The 14346-nt window shown below is 46.3% G+C and overlaps 1 protein-coding gene across 2 annotated transcripts; it reads left to right on the top strand.

The window, feature by feature from the left end:
• Positions 1–987: 987 nt before the first annotated feature.
• On the top strand, positions 988–13473 carry LOC135399943 (uncharacterized). 2 transcript variants are annotated; one of them, XM_064631678.1, is made up of 4 exons: positions 988–1206; positions 10482–10605; positions 11379–11639; positions 12215–13473. In XM_064631678.1, the coding sequence occupies exons 3-4, from the start codon at positions 11392–11394 to the stop codon at positions 13077–13079; spliced, it is 1113 nt and encodes a 370-aa protein (XP_064487748.1). In that variant the 5' UTR covers positions 988–1206; positions 10482–10605; positions 11379–11391; the 3' UTR covers positions 13080–13473. The 2 variants fall into 2 exon arrangements, with proteins under 2 accessions (XP_064487748.1, XP_064487749.1); XM_064631679.1 differs by lacking the exons at positions 988–1206; positions 10482–10605 and adding an exon at positions 11186–11320.
• The last annotated feature ends 873 nt before the right edge of the window (positions 13474–14346 follow it).

Raw genomic sequence — 14346 nt, 5'->3', positions numbered from 1 at the left:
CCGAAAACATCTCAGGCTACGCCACTGCTCGTATCCGTTTTATTAAACATTAGGAGCCATTATTTTTATTATTACACGTATAAAGTACATGTCACTGCGCGTGTACTTTGACAACGCCCGAAGCGCAAACGTACTTCATCCCAAGGGGGAAATAAGCAACTATAAGAAAGCAAAGGCAGGGAAATAAACAGATTTCAGATTACGCCTTCGTCCGATCAAATTCGATGTCATTCGTGATTCGCGCTAGAGCCCTGCACCATCCGCGGATGGAAGCGGATATCCGCGGATATCCGCAATATACTTGCGGATTCGGATGAAAATTTAGCACTTTCTGCGGTGTGCGGATCGGATGCGGATGGCTCGAGGTCGGATGCGGATCGGACGCGGATACGAAGGCAGCGGATCGGTAGCGGATCGGATGCGGATATACCGCGTGCTGTCATTTTTCCACCCGCAATTTATTTAGTATTGCGCGCCGACAGCCGACAGCGAGCGCATGCTCTGGTTCACCTTTGACCATGCACGGCGGCAAGACGGCAGAGGAGGCATTCTGGCGTCTCGAACCGCTCGAGCACCGACGAGGTAGCGTTCCACGCGTTCCAGAAGTCTCTCCATATCGCGTTTGTTGAAAGGTTTACCTTTGCTTGTCGTCATGACTGAGTCCTTCCGTGACAGCATGGAGGCATCCGAAATTATACCAACATGCTTCCGGCGGTCTTTACGCGCCTTTCGAAACGTGCGGATTTTTGCGGATCGGATGCGGATGGTGCGTTTTGCTCAGCGGATCGGATGCGGATGTAAACTGTTGTGTATGGTGCGGATGCGGATCGGATGCGGATAACGTGTGCGCGGATGCGGGTCGGATGCGGATGCCAAAAACCTCATCCGCGCAGGGCTCTAATTCGCGCCACACGCGCCCGCTGCCACGACAGCGCCCTCCGACGGTTTCCCTTCTTCGCGGTCGCTTAGCAACGAACATACTACGGAAGCACCTGGGAAGACGGTACGGTCAAAATGGAGGTCATCGGAACGAAAAGACGGCGCGCACCTGCGAGGGCGAGAAATAGCCTCCGAGACGACCGACAGAGAATGTAGTTCATCGTACGCACAATTCCTGGCACCGTTGCAGGTGACCAACCTCGGAGAAAACACATCCCACCCCCGGTCGCGACAGCCCTGCATTGATCCACGGAGTCCCTGTGCCAAGTGAGTGAGAAAACGTTTTTGTTGTCCCTTTTTAGTCCGGATATAAAGACTGTCATGCAGCGCAGCGCGACAACAATAACGGGAGATACGTCCGTATGATGACCTTCCTTGACTAGGGCGCCGCTGCACGCGGTACATCGACCGCTCCATTCGAACTTCGATTAAGGAAGCGTAGTAGTTTACTTGTCTTCGCGCAACCATTTTGCTCTGTTGATACGTAAAATATGAACGGCTCTGGTAGTGGAATATGTATCGGTCACGTGAAGCTACCATTCACTGTGAGAAGGTTACGTTTCATTACGAGTTAAAGGGCTCCCAAAAGAATATAATTTTGAGCAGATTTGCAAGTTATCAGTTAGCTTACATTTGTATAGCGACACGTTGCATGTGCCGTAGGGTAGGACTTCAGGTAATTCCAGCCATCTGTTTTTGTTTTTGTTTTTTTAACATGCGCCGGAAAATCGCAGTGAAAGTATCAGTACAAACGAACTGCGTGAATGTACACGTCAAACCACTCACGCGACCCAGGTTACCCCTATTGAGGATGGGTAAGATTGGTAGCGAAAGTCGCACCTGTACGTGGTTTTCGTACCACATTGCAACAAGAATGGCTTGGACAATCCTTTGGATAATTTATTCGGGAAAATGGCGATGAAAAACGTTTCCGCACTCTAAAAGCAACGGATCTGCAGTGCATATGATACGTTCAAAAGTCCAACTACCACGTAGATGGTACATACGGTTATCTCTTCGTATTGAGGAAGCGAGATCTCGTGGACACTGACTGATTACTCTTATACTTGTTTGGTTACTTACACATAGTGATTGCCCTTATTTTCGTGATCACTCAATTTGCCGAGAAGCAAGGTATATGCAGATGATCTACAAATCACATTTCTACGCAAAAACGAAAAAAAAAACGGAAACAAAAAAAAATGGTTGCACCTTTGGCCATTGTGTCAAACGCGATTTAATACACCCTAGAGGGCCATGGTTGCCAACACATTTTTGGCGTAATACAATTAAATTTTCATTGTTGTGGAATCGTTTCTTTCGTTTTCTTTTCTTTTTTTTTCAGTGGTACTGTGGTGACTATAAAAGCTCAGCGTACCGCAAACACAGTTTGACGATCACATGGTGACGGTACGTGACAGTGCCATGCAAGAGGTCACGTGGCCATATAAAGGCACGGACGGACCTACACGGTGGCAAAAACAAGCAACTCTCGCGCGACATTTCGTACTCCCATTATCAGAACTGTATAATCAATAGCAACATTATCGATTTCGGTACGGATTCGTTTATTGCGCAGTGATTACTAAATTTCACTCTCAGGTTAGGTGTAGTGCTCTGCAAAGAGATCCAAGGTAATATTTCATAAAGAGTTTATTATTATTAATATTATTAATATTATTATTAATATTATTATTATTATTATTGTTAGTTTCGATAACAAGCAACGACGAGCGGCAACATGTTGGCGCTATGAAAGAAGGTGCGCCATTTTTTTGACATCACAGGACACGCAAAATCTTAATAGCTAGAATATAGGTTTCGTACGAGGTGAAACAATGCCTCCAGGCTTGCACTCACTCTTTATATGCATTGCTTTTTACTTGAAAAGTATTTAAGAGGGAGTATTAAGTACTCTTAAAAGTAACTCGTTACTTTCAGTATATACTTTGACGTCACAAGAATTCGCTATGAAAAAAAGAAATAAAAATACGAAGAGCGTGAAGTTGAAAATGGCATTACCAAAAAACTTTGTTATCTCGCAACTGTCTTTCAATATTGCTATCCGATAGTATATCTCGTTTTTAAAAAAAATACGTTACCTCCGATACTGAACAGACTCTCTAGAGATGCGAACGAGTGCTCTATAGAAACGACAGAGTATGTCGTCGTTGATTTAACCTCATCTCTCGCTACGACTTTCGGCACGGGTCTTCTATCCTGCCTGATAGGGATCTCAATGGCTTACCCCACATACCCTTTAGGACAACACATCGCCTCATGCATGCTCCCAAACCACACACACAGCAGCTGAAGTATCTGTTCCAATTAATCACGAGTGGATTTAATTCGCCACACCTGATAGGAGACGCACTCACGCATAAGCCTTCTCTTGTCCTACAAGAAGTTCCGGCTCGCACAGACGCCTTCCAGTTTCCTTTCTTTCCTGGTACAGTCCACGATTGGAACACTCTCACGGTGAACATTGCTAATGAACGAAATGTTTCTGGATTCGCATCTAAGTTAGAAAGAAACTGTCTTGCAAATACCTGTAAGTGTCTGTCGTTGTAAATTGCCTTGTGCCCTAGCCACCTGTGACGACCCACTAGGACAGGTCAATAGTATTGTAAATAAAATAACATAAACAAATAAAACCCGGGGCACTACACTCTACCCCTTCCTAAGAGGATAAGTTGATAGGTAAGAGGGGCGTGGAAGTCCCGAATGTCTCAGATGCCAAAGCATATGTACAGCAGAAAGTGCTCTGCCGAAACAAAACAAAAAAGTGCCGACACGGTTCCTCCTGAAGTCGGCACAGGACGCATACTAACCCCCTCCCCCCGTCCCCCACTCCTTCCTGCTGTCCTCTCTCCACTTGTCCACGTCTCTCAGCCGCTCATTGTCACAGCTGCTTCGCGGCGCTTATATAGAATTAAAAGCAAAGACATAAAAGAGAACCTTTCGCTCGACCTATACGTGTCACGCGCAGTGAAGTGTCTTCAAAGTAACTTGGATAATGAGTAGAAGTTATTGAAAAAGTGTTTAAGTGAGATTACTAAATACTGACCATTTAAAGTATTTGCAAGGTACCAAGTTATTCGCAAAAGTATTTCGGATACGTAACTTAAATACTCTACTCAAGTTACTGTACAAGTTACTCTTAAAAGTTACTCTTTCGCTAGCGTTGGCGGTCTGAAAGAAAAATTAGAGGAGACGAGAAAGCTACGCTCGTTAAAAAACAAACAACTAAATCAAAACAACAATGACAAAGTCAATCCGCTTTTCTTTTCCTTCTAATGTAACTTGATCGCTCCGCTTGTTAGTGGACGTTAATGAAACGGAGCGAAATTACAATGTAATTTGTTCTCTCCCTTTTCTTTTTTGCCAGGAAAAGTGTGATCCGGCACAATTATTATTAGTGGTGGTACTAGTAATAACAATAACAATTTGGAGTAGATTTCCACGCAAGCTCGAATCCTTGCAGCCCCGCTCGGAATAGTGCCTTACGGCATAACGCTCATCCTCGTCATTTCTAGGTCACAGTCAGTGCCGCTCTCACACTGAAAACTGAACAGCCCGGCAGTGGAACCTGTTTTTAGATATTGCATTCTCGCTGCCCTGTGGAGCACCTGGAAGATGGATGCTCTGCGACCATTTGCAGTTCGAAAGACAACGTACGTGTCTTGAAGTCAAACAGTTGGACACTATGCATTCAGATAAATACGTGTCTGTCCATGATATTTGCTCATAAAGTTGAGAACTATGGAAAAATGCAGCAATGTGTAACCGGTACGACTTGCAGATATGCGGAAAGTTTTGACATCTGCGTGCTCTTCATCCTGCGCGCTCTAAACAGCGCGCACGAGCTTTGTCAGTTTCCCAGTGTTGAGTTCCCTTGTGTAGCAGTCAATTTGAGTCTGTCCAGCTGTACAGCAGTAGGTCATGCCAGCAAGAATGATGCTGCAGCCACAGCCCTGACACAATATCAAAACGAAATATAAATGTGACATCTCCACTTCCACGCTTGCAGGTGCTCGCGCGCTCCCCACGCCCCCCGTACAGCAAAACGTGCGCCACTACGTGCTCCGTCCAGCAGCTCTTATGGTTCTCGCTCCTGAACGCTCGTAGAGGCGGGTGAACTTGGACGACGAGTCATCCGGGGATGTCTCACTTATGCCAAACGGAATTGACGTCCGGGAAGCGTGCGTACCAAATTCAAACAGACGAATACCTTCAAGCACGAGGCATTACTGCATGATGCCAATGCCCAGTGTAGTATTGTCATTCATGTACAAGAAGCTTAGAACGAATGTTGCCCAGAGACGACGCACGTGTTGTATGCTGTCACGGTATACAGCTAGCCTGCTATCGGACGTCAGTCGAAGACGTAGAAAGGTGCACGCAAGATGCCGGCGAATACCATCACACTTACACCTCCATGCTGGAGGGTTGGGCCAGCTGCCTCCAGATGTAGACACGTCCGGAGCCCCTTTTGAGGCTGAGCTGTCGCTCATACCAGAACACGTCCACGCCGTGCCTATGCCTATATGCTACGCGTTCTCTTCGTCGCTCAAAGCATTGTCCCTGATGGGAGTCAAGGGGAGCTATCGTATCCGTGTATTCACACGAGCGACATACTCACGGAAGATTCTAGCGGAAGAAAAAGCGAAAATACTGCTTACAGAGCCGAAGTTCCGTCCCGTGTTGTGTCGAGCATTCACACGGTGCGGACTACCGGGAGTGGCGTATTGCGCATTTAGCAGACGACGCCGTCAGCGTCTTTTCTTGTCGTCTGCTACGGAATATCTTGTGGCTGTGGCGCAGGATATTCCCCACGGTTAGCAGTGTACGTGAAGACCACGACCTACTAGATTATAACGACGATGTCACAATCAGCAACCCCTATGAGGAGCCCGTCCGCACGATCCGCCAGGGGCGCTACTCATCGGCACGCCACGATTGGACGATGGAAATTTGAATTCTGAACGCGCAGAAGCGTATGTACGACTACCGTAGCAGACGACAGCGATAGTTCCTATGAAAACGCGTAGAATGATGATGATGATAATCAACCTCAGAATAAAACATCTGTGGAACGTCCACCGCTTGTACAGATACTAAGGTAAGCTGAAGTACAAAGTATTGTAGAAGTTGAGGAAGCAATAACTGGGACGATGAGAAGCGCCACCGCTAGCTTCCAAAAATACGGCGCTGGGAAGGGGTGCCCACGACATGGTCGTTATAATCTAGTGGGTCGTGGTGAAGACACGACGCTGAGCGCTCGCGCTCACGTGACAGCAGAAAGCTATGACGTTTTTCGCATCTTCCGCTTCTGGGGAAATGTCGCTCGTCCCAAAGAAGTCATGATGCCGTCAGCTTTCGTTAATAGCAGCAGACGATTTCAGACGCAGGCTTTCTGCGGTTACCAGTGGCTGCCCATAGTTGATGGCTGATGGCGTCTGTGCCTCTCGGCGTCTGTTCCGAGGAGCAAGTCCTCCGGAGGCACGGTATAACGCGTGGTCATCCACGTCCAAAGCACCGACAGATATCCTGTGTCACTTGGAAAGGAACCGCCTCCACAGCTTAACGGTCATCGTAATATTCAGCGTTAGCGACACCTCCAGTTGTAATCATCCAATCCTTGAGCCTTGAGACGTCCAATAAATCTACCTCTTCTGATGTCATCGAAAGGAGCACGTTGCGCCACGGGTGTAAAGGGCCTAACCACATGTATATAAGCGTTATCGCAACTCTATATATATGTAACTCTATATGTAAGCGTTTAAATAGATACACGAATAGCATAGCACGATTTGTGAAGCACACTTGCAAACACAGGTGTGACCTCAACACAGTTACTTCGAGCACCGCGATGCTACTGGTTTCCGTTTCGTGTTCCGTGTCGATATTGTCGCAATTGGGTGTGTACCGAAGTATTAACTTACGCAAACGTATAATTTTTGGATTGCCAGTTTCATTCATTTTGATTACCGAGTACATATGCAGAGCCAACCATACGTGAAATCCACCATACTTGGCAAAAAGCCAAGAATACGTGTATCGCACATGTGAACTGTGCATCAAGGTCTTCCCCTGGGCAGGGAACCCCCGGAGGTCAGGAGTCATACGGAAGAAATGACTCACTGGACTTCGCGCATTTTGTGTCTCGTACTTCGTATGGTATAAGCAGATTGAAACTACAAGGCGGTCATAACTAGAGCCGATGCAGAACTTCGCGGGCAGCTCAGGTACGTAGCGTCTGTTGCGTAGCAGAAAGGGTATATCAGATATATGCGGCTTCGTCACGCAGCTGTGGAGTTTTGTGGCATTAACGCTTTACAAAAATGGACAATACCCGTTTTACGTTCTAGTTTTACTTTTTTCTTACTACACGTACGTCCTTCAGAATATATTAAATATCGCTAGCGTCTTCGTCCATGTAGGCATTGGATTCTGTACGTAGTTTCACCCTATCTCTATACTGCGCATCACCTCATTCTATTACCGGGATACACGCGTGAGGCGAGAATAACTACTAGTTTTTTGAGTAAGTCAAACCTCGTTACAATGAAACGCGATATAACGAAATTCGCGATACAGCGAAATAATTTGAATTCCCTGGCAGAGGGCCATAGAGATCAATGTATAATTATAACAGCTTTGTACAGCACTAACAGCTGCGAGGTCTCGTTCTGTTCTCAAACATCCAGAACTAATAGAATGTGAGAATGCGCAAGCTTCCATACCATAAAGCTCTGAATTGTACGACCACCCGTACCTACACGCAGCACCATTTCCGCTGGGCCGCGAACCTGCGATCCGACTTTGCGATCCCTTCATATTGTTTAACAAAGTTTCATAACGTTTATAAAGTTTAAATGCATAAATTTAAGTTTCATAAGATCTGAAGATGACGAACAAAATATCTGAAATTACAAAAGGTAAACATCGCCGAACTAACGCAAAAATTGCCGAGGTAAACATGTAAGTACAATAAGCCAACAAATAAACGAAACTTAAAAACTTCTGTTTGTAGAGCATGACTCGTGAAAGTGGCTGCGTTCCACTCTTTCTCACTTGATCTGCAGAAACACGTTTCAAGCGAATCGAGACTGAACTAACCAAGATGGTCACAGAGTGCGTAGATCTGGATACTCGCCATTTTGTACTTATTGCAACTTTCTAAGTGGCTGGATGGTATGCACGAAACGAACGACGTCCGAGAGCCGACATCAACTGGACGTTATTTACTTCCCGTTCAGCAACGCTATACCTCTCAACCATCAGTTATGACCAGCACTCAATTAGTGCCATGTCGGCATTGTAATGAATATTAAATATAATTAATAATATCTACAAATAGAGACAATTATTGACACATAAAAAAGAACTATAGCATAGTCTTCTTCAAGATAGATAGTCTATATCAGGAGTCGTCTACAGCTATGTTCCTCATCACTCGCAAACCTGGATTATGCCAAAATGCGGAACAACATATTGAGGACAAAGATTATAATATACACTTTCTATAATATACTTATACTTATATAAGATACTGTGGCTATGAGCGACGTACAGACGTGGACAGATGGGGAGAGGACAGCAGGAAGGAGGGGAAGACAGGGGTTAGTATGCGTCCTGGGCCGACTTCAAGGAAAACTGTGCCAGGATTCGTCTGGAAAGTCTACCCAGGGAAAACCCCAGACAGCACAGCCGGTGCGTTCATCACCTCATCATCAGGACATGCTATCTCATCCTGCCCATCTCATCCTTGGGATAGTGGGCCGCACCTCATGTGGCGCATTTCCCCATTCATCATCATTAATTTATCTGTTGTTGTTGTTGTTGCGGGGATTATATTCACGTTCTATTTTGTTGAATAGTACTCATGACAGTGCTTATTGAAATCCTCCAAAAAATCGGTTAAACAGTGCTTCTCGGTAGTTGAAAAAAAAAGTTTTCTATAGTGCCGTACGTTTTACCCCGCCTTACTTATTTACCCCGCATAAATAGTCGTTGTTATCCCGATGTAACCTCGTCTTTTTGTTGCGCTGCGCTGCATATAGGAGCAGAGACCCCGTCAAGGCACGTAAAGCGACTTTTTGTATCTGCTCCCAATCCAGTAACGTCTTCAAATAGCCGCACAGTTACCTGGCTCGAACTTGCATGAGCACTTACAAACGAGACGCACAAAAAGTCTCGCCGTAAGCGTCACAGCGAGACAGTGACACGCACTCTTTGCTAGGAAATCAACGCTGATTATCGCCATATTAGTTCGTACTGGCCCGCTTTCACTAGAGGAACAACTGGAGCGACAATCTGCTCCACCATGCGTAATGTATGCCACGGTAACACAAAACACGCAAACCATAACCAGGAAACGACCCGCCCCGCGCTCCCCGCCACGCTGTGTCGCACAGCACATCCAAAGGTCGCTTTGTGAGTCCTCCACCGTCCGTGCAATGTCTCAAGACTCCCGCATAACGGTGTGGAAGAGATGGCTTTAGCCTCCAAGGGAAATACATTCGTGCTCCAAATAAGAACGTGGAGATCTCTGACTTTGTCGTGGGTCCTGCACCAGGAGCAAGTTTGCAGACGACATGCGCTTACGCGGCATTTCGGGACAACAGGTACGAACGGTGTTCTACACGTAGGGTGATCTGGATTCGCGGATTTCTCGATCTGTTTTGTGCACGTGTCCACAAGTTGCCATCTTGGGCTCAGGGATACTGGTGGTGGTGTTAACACCGAGCTATCTAGTGGTGGTGGTTGTGGTGGCGTTGTGTGCCCGAGCGATCTGCCTGTCTGAAATGGCGGCATGCTGCTGGTGGGTATCGTGTTTTGTATGCTGATTTCACGGGGGACTGTTCCGATATCTGCCCTGGGGCCCGTCTAAGGGAAACCCAGGAGGAACACCCAGAGCGCAGCTGGTGACTCTGCTATGAACGTCCTTGCGGTTTCAAGCCTGTCAGCAGATTGGTAGCATGGCACTCGATGGCAGGTCGTCTTCCGCAATGGATGAAACCTCTTTGTGTCCTGAGAGCCCGTTTCAGGTTTGCGAATAGTGTAGCGTCATACCCGGAGATCATGGTGTCCAAAGAGAGAGAGAGAGAGAAAATCGGCAAATATATGTCTTTCAGTTCGGGAGAACCGAAATGGTGACGTGCGGGGGGTCAATTTGTTTCATACAGGTCTTCATCAGGGCCCTAAGCTTTCGCTTATTACGACTACAAGCCATGCGCATATGCGGCAAAGTCGCGTGCGCGTTGCATATTGGATCGAGGTCGGACATTGCAAAGACACGACGTATTAACGTATCTGTGTCTGGTCCGGTTCGTGCAAACACAAGTCAATCATGACAGGGCACCTCGCAGGATGTGAAACCACCCTGACCATAGAGCATTGTTTCGAGATCACACGGTAAATTCGAAGCGATGCAAAAAAACATGGACGCATTGTGTGCATACCACGCTGTCAGCTGACCACAAATCTCGTGCTTATAATGTCCATTCGAATTGTATTCTTTCCGTTTCTTTCTTCAGGGTGCCATTCCCGCTGGAGGATCGTCAGGGCAGAAAGTGCCCTCTCGAAAGAGAGATCAACGTTGTGCCTTGTCGAGGGTTCCGGAAAAGAGCCTTCGAGAGGAGCATCAGTGCATAGCTCAATGTGAGATTTGTGCTCGACTTTAAAGACTTTAGCGACTTTTTAAATTTGAAATGCATGCTTAGCATCCGGAGCACCGTTATGAATTCACGAGTTCGACTTCTTTTGGTTGCTGTGTTCTTCCCATAGTCTTTAAGTTAGGAACAGGGAATTTACTTCGAAATCAACGGTTGCTGTGAAACAGAATGTCCAATGGAATACTGAAACCACATAACCTACCACAAACCTTCATATAATACTGCGCAAAGTAGCTGAGCGCGGCCCAAGATTCCTATGGTGAAAAATCTTAAAGTGGCCACTTCTGAAGGCCTGCGCCTAGTTTAGGTGCAACAGGGCATGAATCCAGGTAAGATGACACGGTTCAGTGAAGGAAAAAATGGCTAGGAAGCAAGCGAGCTGGTGAATATGATGCATAATGTAAAACCCCGAGACTAGGGAACACGAAAGGACAGACACAAACACGAAGACGACAGACTGTACTATTTTGTTTTGCGTTTGTCTGATGAGGACGCCCGCATAGGCGTCGAAACGTTACAAGTAAATTTTGTTGCCTGTTGTGTCAAGCTGGTGCTTCATTTTTTTTTGTCGTACCTATCATTGAATGCTAGAATTTTTCGGAGATTCAATACTACTTGAAAGAGGGTAATCGTTCACTTCGAATATTCTCACGTGGCTGTATTCGAGCTCTATCTGTAGTTGCATGCAGCAACAGCCCAAGGTGCTAGTGGTGTTCACTGCCGGCGAACGTCTTACCAACTTCCTGTGCCTTATTGCAGAAAGTTCCTCGCCATGCCAGACCAGGACTTCAAGCGCTCTCCATCGAGAGACCCCTGTTCTCCAGCAGAAGGCCTGGTAGAGAAACACGCTTCCCACAAACAACATGACGCTCCACGTTCACAGCACAGACTCACTGTTGACTTCTTGAAGACAGGGGTTGACATGGACGGTGACTGCGGGTATACGGACGCGATACCTGCATGGTTCGACAGGGAGAAACATGAAAGAGCACGGGAAATATTCAGGGAACACTTCTTCAGGTAACCCTCTGGCACAGTGAACATCTTGATAGTTGTCATCAAGATCAACGTAGCTGTGCATCTGCGCGCAATTTTGTTTTCTTAGGTGTTTTCACGGAATAGACGATTTCAGGAAATCCCAGTGCTCCTTGCGCACGCGTTGCATTCTGTGAGATTACTGGAATGACGAAGAGAGAACTGACCTTCACGTTTTGTTTTCGCTTACATCGACTCCTTGTGGACAATCGACCGAGAGAGAAGGAACCGAAACTGTTTGGAGACCTTCTCCTCCTTTGTTACCAGCAAGTTCCCATAGTTCAAAGAACCGCTAAGCTCTCTGGGATTTGCTGAAGTCGCCTATTGATGGTAGCATAGAGATGGCCTTTCGTGTAGAGTGGAGTAACACTCACACACACTCATTACCATTAAAATCCGTTTACCTTTTCATAGCTAATCAGTGCCGTAGTGCAAGCACATGGTTTACTTGCCAGGTCAACAGACTCTAACGGTGTTCAGGGGTAGGGACTTGCGTGAACGAGCAAATTCATCACATCTTCCAATGGTGCAAGACTTTGTAAAATTTCCCTTCTTTCTAGTTTTTTCTTCTGTCACCTGATGGGCTTAGCCATGGCGGTCATGCACTCCTCCCTCTTGAAGCCACTCTTGCACACTGGCCAATCCAGCAGTTTGCCCTCTCTGTACCGTCGTTACCTGAACACGCTGCGCAAGGTGAAACTGTGGTACGAAGGTGACATATGGACCCCTGGTGACCCCGCCTTCTGCAGCATCGCCAGTGTGCGACGAATGCACAACGCTGTCGCTCTGCAACTCAACGGTGCCACCAAAGGATGTCCGGTAACTGGTGCTGTGTACCTCTCGCAACTAGACATGGTCATCACGCAGTTTGCGTTCATTGGGTTAGCTGCGATTCATCCGCACCGCATCGGACTCTTTTTAAGTGACGAAGACTTCGAATGTGTACTTCACTTCTGGAGAGGCGTAGGGTACAAACTAGGGATTCACGATAAGTACAACCTGTGTTCGGGATCACTCAAAGACACCATCCAGACATGCCTGGAGGTGCAAGAACAAATTATGAAGCCCGCACTCGTGAATGCGTCAGAAGAAGGGATCGCTATGAGTAAGAATATTATCATGGCGGTTAGAGTTCTAGTGGTGTTCCTGAGCTATGAGGGCATGATGAAGTTTTGGACGTCAATTTTTGGTCTCAAATTGAACGCCATGCTATCGCTTTATGACTGGTGGAGCTACTTGCTAATGAAATTGACGTTTGCGGTTCTGCTGAGATACAAGTTCTTCAGGGACATCTTCAATTACCTACTTCGGATAGCGATAAAAAGGGGAGTGAAATTGGGGGATCATTTGCAGGGACAGTTGCAACGCTACAAGCTTGCAGAAAAAGAGTACAATCTTGGGTGTTCGTACAGGAGCGACCATTAAGCCGCGATGCATGAATTGTACAGAATGCATTTTGAGTCTTAGAAAAACATTAGTGCTCCTGGAACAAGACCCATATAGCCAAAGATAACTTGAATGACGCACGTGCAGGATATAGAATAGGTAGAGCGTAGGCGCAATTCATGTGAAACGCATCCAGCGTTCGTGACTTCACGTTTATTAGTTACCAATAGAGAAGAATATCCACCAATTGAAAAATCCATACATGACGCATGTGTAAATACTCATAGGGATAAAGATGTCTCGGGCTACTCAGACGTCTGAGTCGTGCGACAATGTATATAACAAACTTTTTGTACTTGTATATATGCGCTTACCAATGCGCAGTTGCTGTGACTTATGTGGTTACTGTGAAATAAATGCTCATTGTAATACGTACCTGACCCGTTCTAGTGGCGGAAACGCACTTCACAAAGCCGGGAGAGGACTAAGGCAAAAGACGGAAAGCTGCCGATATTTTGAACAGATCATCTCCTAGAATGCCTGCATGAAACATTCACCTATATTTGCAACGACTTCCCACCCTGAATGCCCTGTACAAGGAGGACAGACAGCGTTGTCATCGGTTCATTCTACTTTTGATTTTTCTCATTTTCGCGCTGACGGCAGGTGGTAAAGTCACATCGAACATCGCAGAATTTTAAATAGTTGGTCCTACGAGAAAAGAATGCTGGTCAAAAACAGCATTATGATGTCCACCACTGTGCCCCATTATGATGGTACGTGAGAGGCCCCATATAGTTTCTGTGGGACAAACTTTGCATTGCATCTCAGTAAATAGCGTACAGATTTTCACAATACGGGCATTCTTCGATTGCGTTTCAAAATTCACATTGAATGTACAAAACAGAATACCAGTTTTCCAAATTCATATTTCTAGGGGCGTTACGGAAGTACTGAAAGGTGACCAAAATTTTGGCACCGCAAGTTGCAAAGCATGGTACTGAAGTACTCTAGTGTTCCTCTCATCCAGTTCTTTGTTCACAATAAAATACCATAAAATACCGAGGTACGTGACAGCCTGCTTGGTGGTTGTAAATCGCGCCGCCATATGGAACCTTTACAGCAGGCTATGGGAGGTGGACCTGAATAGGGTAAAAACCTATTAGGGTTTCCTGTCATATAGGTAGGGGGTGCAGGTGTAGGTAGGGGTGGCAGCTTTAGAAAAAAGAAAAAAAAACAGAACAGCCTGGATCAACTATGGAACCAGCCTGGAGCGGGGCTGACCAAGACTAGTATTTCCATGCTG

The sequence above is a fragment of the Ornithodoros turicata genome, chromosome 7 (assembly GCF_037126465.1).
Source record: "Ornithodoros turicata isolate Travis chromosome 7, ASM3712646v1, whole genome shotgun sequence".
In the NCBI taxonomy this organism is placed as follows: domain Eukaryota; kingdom Metazoa; phylum Arthropoda; class Arachnida; order Ixodida; family Argasidae; genus Ornithodoros; species Ornithodoros turicata.
The sequence above is the reverse complement of the archived record's forward strand: the minus strand, read 5'-3'. Positions and strand labels throughout refer to the sequence as shown.